This window comes from Cryptomeria japonica, chromosome 4, assembly GCF_030272615.1.
Source record: "Cryptomeria japonica chromosome 4, Sugi_1.0, whole genome shotgun sequence".
NCBI lineage: Eukaryota > Viridiplantae > Streptophyta > Pinopsida > Cupressales > Cupressaceae > Cryptomeria > Cryptomeria japonica.
Window position 1 is genome coordinate 487249186 of NC_081408.1, and position 8007 is coordinate 487257192.

General features: G+C 36.2%; 1 protein-coding gene across 1 annotated transcript; it reads right to left on the bottom strand.

The window, feature by feature from the left end:
- Positions 1–2489: 2489 nt before the first annotated feature.
- On the bottom strand, positions 2490–2924 carry LOC131060436 (uncharacterized). The gene has a single exon (XM_057993672.1). The coding sequence runs from the start codon at positions 2922–2924 to the stop codon at positions 2490–2492; it is 435 nt and encodes a 144-aa protein (XP_057849655.1).
- Positions 2925–8007: the final 5083 nt, after the last annotated feature.

Sequence of the window (8007 nt, forward strand, 5' to 3'; positions counted from 1 at the left end):
TTCCATATCAACATCTTCAACTCCTTATTCTTATTGACCTACAAAATTAGATTCCTTATAGGGATACAAATCTGCTACATTGAATATAGGTGAGATAGCAACCCCTGATGGAAGTTCAATATCATAAGCATTGTTACCATACTTGTGAACCAATTTACATGGCCCTATCTTCTTCATCATTAGCTTTGTGTACTTTCCCTTTGGAAATCTCTCCTTCCTCAAATGTGCCAATACTAGATCACCCACCTTGAATTGTACATCTTTCCTCTTCAAGTTTGCCTTTCGCTTATACTTGTCTACATTCTTCTCAAGTGTCTCCCTGATCTTCTTATGGATGTCATGCATGTGTAATGCAAAATTTTCACCTTGGGAACTCCTCCTATCCATTCCACTTAAATCTCTCAATTCATAGATACCTCTAGGATGCACTCCATAGACAACTTCAAATGGACTCTTCCATATGCTCTGATTGATTGAATCATTGTATGTGTACTCTTCCTGTGGTAGGATTAGATCCCATGACTGATTGTGCTCCTTAGTTAGACATCTCAGTAGGTTTCCTAATGACCTATTGGAAAGCAACCTCAGTCTGCCCATCCATTTGGGGATGATAGGAAGAACTAAAAGTCAGATTGGTTCCTATTTTTCTCCACAATGTCCTCCAAAAATGTCCAATAAACTTTGAATCTCTGTCAAACGCAACATGGATAATGGAAATGCATGGATCCTTACAATCTCCTTAAAGAATAAGCTTGCAATGTGGGAGGCATCATTGGTTGTTTTGCATGCAATGAAGTGAGCCATCTTGCTAAACCTATCTACAACTACATACACATTTTCGTATCCCCTTGGGATCCTTGGTAGACCCAAAACAAAATCCATATTGATGGCTTCCATGGTCTATTAGGTATGGACAGAGGTTGGTACAACCCTGCATTATAACTTGACCCCTTTTCTCTCTAACATATACCACAACCTTCCACAAACTTCTTCACATCTAGGTGCATCTTAGACCAGTAGTAAAACCTTTTGACCTAATCCAATGTCTTATCACATCCAAAATGTCCTCCTAGACTGCCACTATGATTCTCTCTGATCAGATTCTCCCTCATAGAACACTTTGGGACACACAACTAGGCTCCCTTAAATAAAATACCACATTGTAATACATAATCTGTATACTCACCATGAAAAGAACCCTGTGACTACTCACAAACAACAAACACTTCATGAAAGTATGCATCATTCTGATACATACCTCTTAAGGAATCAATTCCCAAGATTTGAAGTTGCACCTCTTGTATCATCACCATCCTCCTACTCAAAGCATCAACTACCTTGTTAGCCTGCCCTTTCTTGTGCTTTATGGTGAAGGTAGAGGACTGCAATTGATCCACCCACTTCATTTGTTGATGACTCAACTTCTCTTGACTATTTGGGAAACTCTTAGTATGGTTATCTATATATACCACAAACTCCTTAGGCAGTAGGTAGTGTCTCCATTTTTTAAGTGCTTGCACCATGGCATATAGCTCCAAATCATAGGATGAATGCTTCTTTTTGGCTTCTTCAATTTCTCACTAAAGAAAGCTATTGGCTTCCCTTCTTGACTCAACACTGCCCCTATGGCATAGCCACTAGCATCACACTCTATTGTAAATACCTTATCGAAATCAGGTAAAGTAAGGATAGGTTGATGTGCTACCCTTGTCTTGAGGTACTCAAAACTCTGATCAGCCTCGTTGGTCCATTGGAATCTGCTTCTCTTCTCTCCCTTGATGGTGTCTATCATGGGTTCCGCAATATGACTGAAATTCTTGATGAACTTGTGGTAGAAGCTTGCCAACCCATGGAAACTTCTAACTTCCCCAACTGATTTAGGTGTTGGCCAGTTGAGTATGGTCTCTACCTTTTATGGATCCATTTTCAAGGCTCCTTGTGCAATCACAACCCCCAAATATACCAATTTTCCATCCATTCACACTTCTTGAGATTGATCATCAATTTATCTTCATCCAACCTCCCTAACACCCTGTCCAAGTGTCTTGAATGGTCTTCCTTTGTCCTGTTGAACACCAATATATCATCTAAATATACCACTACAAACTTGTTTATGAAATCTCTTAGGACCTCATTCATGAGTCTCATGAATGTGCTAGGGGCATTAGATAGCCCAAAAGGCATGACAAGCCATTCATAAAGGCCTTCATTAGTCTTGAAAGTCATCTTCCACTCATCCCCCTCTCTGATCCTTATTTGGAGATAGCCACTCTTTAAGTCAATTTTAATAAATACCTTGGTTCGACCAGACTGTCCATGAGATCTTCCATCCGGGGTATGGGGAATCTATATCTGATGGTTATCTTGTTGATAACCCTAGAGTCAGTACATAACCTCCAATCTCCATCCTTTTTGGGTGCCAAAACAGATGGCACAACACATGGACTCAAACTTTTTCTCACCAATCCCTTATCAAGCAACTCTTGGACCTACTTCTTAATCTCCTCATTTTTTTGAGGTGTCATCTTGTATGCTGGCTTGTTTGGTAGGCTTGCACCAGGAATGAGATCAATATGATGACTCACATCACAGATGGGGAGTGAGGAATTAGGTAATTCCTTCATTACTATGCATTCATACTCATCAAGTAGGGTCTGCAGCTCTTTAGGGACTTCCTTACTGTCTTTATCTGCTACTTCTGAGTTTAGCTTCCCCACAATGACATATCCACACTCCTCTTCGTCAAGACCCTTCATGAACTCCTTCTCCTTCATCATCATCACACTAGGTCCTTCATGGATTGCACTCTCATCTTCCTTTAATGGGGTAAGTGTAAATGATACTCCCCCTTTCTTGATGACATAGACATTCTTATGCCCATCATGTTGGGCCTCCTTGTCATATTGCCAAGGTTTGCCACACATCCATGGGAATGATATCGCACAAAATTTTATCCTCATAAGCACCAATTTTTAACTCTACCCTGCACTAGATAATGGGGCCAAATTTATGCCCAAATTCTTTTAGCTACAATAAACTTTTAGATTGGAGATTCTATTTTGTATTTTGAAATTTAATAATTCTACTTTAGTGGTTAACTATGACATGGATGCTAATTCTACTAGTCAGTTCAAGTGACTAGTGGTTTCTATTTTTCTCATATAGATCCAAGTTTAGGTTTTTCATATAGATCCAAGTTTAAGTCAACAAGGTGGCCCAGGAATTGTAATGTACCTTCAAAATCTCCTTGATCATTCAATGAATGCCCCTTATGTTGTTGCTACAGTCTTATCATCTTTTATTCCTTGTGATAGATCCCCCAATTGGGAATATGGATGTGGCCTCTTTGATTCTATTTGACACTCCTCTCTTCACCGTTGGAGAGTGCATTATTTTCCATTGGCTAGCCAACTATCTAACTAGTCTTTGCTAGTTGGATAGGATATTTTTCATTGGCTAGATCTCACCATTTTATTCCCAACATATTCTAAGCTTCAACTACCTGGCATTCAAGATTCATAGTTGCAATAAGTCCTTAAAGAGGGATCAAATATTACCCTCGTTATTTGGGAGCCTATGGATGAATAAAAAGATTTACTTAAAAGAGGGCAAGACAACCTTAATGATTAGGACCCTCCTTTCAATGTTAGTTTTACAAATTTAGTTGCAAAAGTTTATTTTTAACTTTATGAGTGTTGATTTTGAAGCATGATAAATGATACTTTTCTTTTTTGGATCATACTTATTGTTGCAACTATTTCCTTTTTGGGGTGGTATGGTACTACATTATCTAGTATTGTCAATTAATACATATTTGAAATGTGATATCATTTTATTTATTTTTTATGAAAGACTCATCTATTTAACAAAAAGATCACATAAACAACTTGTTAAAAAAATAAACTAAATTTTTAACATTACCTATAAATATAAAATTCATAAAACTACCTAATTGAAATAGACTTTTAAAATTTCCTTAATAATACTCATTAATTTTATTAGATATTCCCATCCATAAAACCTTAACACAAGAGCAGTCAAAACTTCCTAGTGTTCATAAGGATGGTTTGGCCTTTCTTAACCCTATGCATGCCTAGAGAATACTATGTCATGGAGAAATATGAATAACTATAGTGTATGTAAAACTATAACCAACTCTATTTTATCTAAATATTTAGAGAAGCATCATCACGTGCCTTTACTTAGCCCTAAATTAGCATCAACATAAACTAGCATATATACCTTAAATTTTAATTTAATCTATATAAAATACGCCGAGAGATATCCTTTCTCTTGGCGCCTATTTTATACCCTAAATTCAAATAGGCGCCGAGAGAAGGATATCTCTCAGCGTATTTAATATAGATTAAATTAAAATTTAAGGTATATATGCTAGTGGCAGTCACGTGGCGCAACATGAAAAACATAAAATAAATGCAATATATAATTATATAGTATCTTTCTTTTGAATTGAATTATATTATAGTATTATAATATTATTATATTATTATGTGGAGATATATGAAATTTTATATATCCATTTTGACTATTTTTAATAAATATATATATGTTGCAAGATTAAAGAATATACTAAATGTAAGATATAAATTATACTTTATTTAATGATAGTATAAAACATTATTTAATGCTCAATATTATGATTATAGATAGGGTTAGGGTTAAGGTTAGTATTATGGTTAGAATTAAGGTTTACATCATTGTTAGGGCTACAATTAGGGTTCACATCAAGGTTAGGGCTTGATTTAGGTTTAGAATTATGGTTAGGATTAGGGTTAGGGTTAGGGTTAGGGTTGGGGTTTAGTGTTAGGGTTAAGTTTACGGTTAGGGTTAGAATTGAGGTTACTATTATGGTCAAGGCTAAGGTTTACATCATTGTTAAGGTTAGGGTTACGATTATAATTAGGGTTAGATTACAAGGTCAAGGTTATGATAATGGTTAGGGTTTATATCATGGTTAGGGTTAAGATCAAGGTTAAGATTTGGTTTAGCTTTAGGATTATGGTTAGGGTTAGGGTTTATTATTACTAAATCAATTATGTGTAGAGTTTATATCCAATTTAGGGTTAGTGTAGCTATAATTAGAGTAAGGGTTAGGGTTATAATTATAACTGGGGGTTGGGCTAGAATTATAATTTGATTTATAATTATTCAATGTAGGGTTAGGCTTAGGGTTAGGGTTAAGGTTAGTATTATGGCTAGGGTTAAGGTTTACATCATTGTTAGGGTTAGGGTTATGGTAATGGATAGGGTTAGCATCAAGGTTAGGTTTTGCTTTAGGTTTAGGATTATGGTTAGGGTTATGGTTGTGGTTAAGTTTATGGTTAGGGATAGGGTTTATTGTTAGTGTAACCATCATTATAGTTAGGTTTTGGGCTAGATTAGGGTTAGAATTAGTCAAGGATTAGAGTTCAATTAAAATTAGATTTTAATTAGGGTTAGGGTTAACTTTAGGCATATAGTTTAATAGGGTTTAATTCTAGGATTAGAGTTAAATTTAAGGTTCTAAAGGTTATAGTTAGGTTTCAATTGTGGTAAGATTAAGTTTAGGGTCAATGTTATCTTACAATTAAGGTTAATATTCTAGGATAATGTTTGGGGTAAGGGTTGGTATTCAATTAAAATTAGTGTTATGGTTAGGGCTAGGGTTCAATGAGGAATAAGGTTAGAGTTCATGGTTAGGGTTAGGAATATGGTTAGGATTGGGGTTTATATCATAGCTAGGGATATTATTAGGGTTAGGGTTAAGTTTAGGGCATGGTTAGTTTTAGTTTTGGGTTTATGGTTATGATAAGTGTACAATGATTGGATTAGAATTATGGTTAGGGTAAGGCTTTACATCAAGGTTAAGCTTATGATTAGGGTTAACAACATTGTTAAGTTCAAGTTAATTGTTAGTGCTAGGGTGAGGTTTACGGTTAAGATTATGGTAAAGGTCAACAACATTATTAGGTTTAAGTTAACAGTTAGGGTTAGGGTTAGATTTAGTGTTTGGGATTATGGTCAAGTTTAGGGTTAGGATTATGGTAAGGGTTACGACTTAGGATTATGTTTAAGATTATATAATTAGGGTAAAGGTTATAATTTATGTCATGATTAGCATTAGGGATGGGATAAGGGTTAGGATTTAGGGTTAGGGTTTATGTCATATATAGCAATAATTTGAGGGTTAAAGTTAAGCTTTGGTAGGTTTGGTTATTCTTAAGATTATGAGGAGTGTTAGGGTTTAGGGTTATGGTTATGGTTATGGTTTACATCATTGTTGGGGTTATGTTTAGGGTTAAGATTATTGTTAAGCTTAGGGTTTAATGGTTAGGGTTATGGCTAGGGTTAGGGTTTGCATGATGGCTAGGGATAGGGTTAGGGATAGGGATGGGGATAGGGTTAAGGGTTAGGATTATGGTTTGGGTTAGCACTAGGGTTAGGGTTAGGGATATGTTATGGTTAGGATTTAACTCATTGGTAGGGTTAGGATTTACATCATGGTTAGGGTTAGGGTCAACGTTAGGATTATGGTTAGGAATATGGTTATGATTAGGGTGAGGGTTTATGTCATATTTAGCAATAATTTGAGGGTTAAAGTTAGGTTTTGGCAGGTTTGGGTTATTGTTTGGATTATGATGAAGGTTAGGGTTTAGGGTTACGGTTATGGTTATGGTTATGGTTATGGTTTACATCATTGTTGGGATTATGGTTAGGCTTAGGGTTTAATGGTTAGGATTATGGCTAGCGTTATGGTTTGCATGATGGCTAGGGATAGGGTTAGGGTTAAGAATAGGGTTAAGGATTATGGTTAGGATTATGGTTAGGGTTAGGGTTAGGGTTAGGGTTAGGGTTAGGGTTAGGGTTAGGGATAGGTTATGGCTAGGATTTAAATCATGGGTAGGGCCATGATTTACATCATGGTTAGGGTTAGGGTTAGGATTATGGTTAGGAATATGGTTATGATTAGGGTTAGGGTTTATGTCATATTTAGCAATAATTTGAGGATTAAAGTTAGGTTTTGGCAGGTTTGGGTTATTGTTAGGGTTTAGGGTTTAGGGTCATGGTTATGGTTATGGTTTACATCATTGTTGGGCTTATGATTAGGATTGGGATTATGGTTAGGCTTAGGGTTCAATGGTTAGGATTATTGCTAGTGTTAGGGTTTACATGATGGCTAGCGATAGGGTTAGGTTTAGGGATAGGGTTAAGGGTTAGGGTAGGAATTTTGGTTAGGGTTAGGGATGGGGTTAGGGATAGGTTATGGTTAAGATTTAAATCATGGGTAGTGTCAAGATTTATGTCATGGTTAGGGTTAGGGTCAGAGTTAGGATAATGGTAGGATTATGGTTAGGAATATGGTTGTGATTAGGGTTAGGATTTACATAATGGTTAGGGTTAGGGTTAGGATTAAGCATAGGGTTTGGGGTTATGGCTGAGGTTAGCATTGATGTCATGGTTAGGGTTAGGGTATGGATTATTGTTTGGGTTTACACAATGGTTAGGTTTATGATTAGGGTAATGGTTAGAGTTAGGATATACATCATGGTTAGGGTTAGGGTTAAGATTATGTTTAGGGTTAGGGATTAGGATTATGGATAGCATTAGGGTTTACATTATGGTTAGGGAAAGCGTTATAGTTTGTGTTAGGGTTTAGCATTAGGACTAGGATTAGGATTGTGGTTAGGGTTAAGTTTAGTGTATGGGTTACAGTTAGGTTTAGGGTTAGAATTATGGTTTAGGGTATGGGTTAGGGTAAATTTTAGGGTTACAGTTTACATATCAGTTAGGGTTAGGGTTAGCATTTACATCATGGTTAGGGTTAGGGTTAGCATTTACATCATGGTTAGGGTTAGGGTTATGGTTAGGGTTAGGATTAGGCTTAAGGGTTGGGGTTTACATGATGCTTAGGGAGAGGGTTACATAAAATTTAGCAGTTTGGTTATGGTTAAGGATAGGATTTAATATAGTGGTTAAGGTTAGGGTTAGCATCATGGTTAGGGTTGG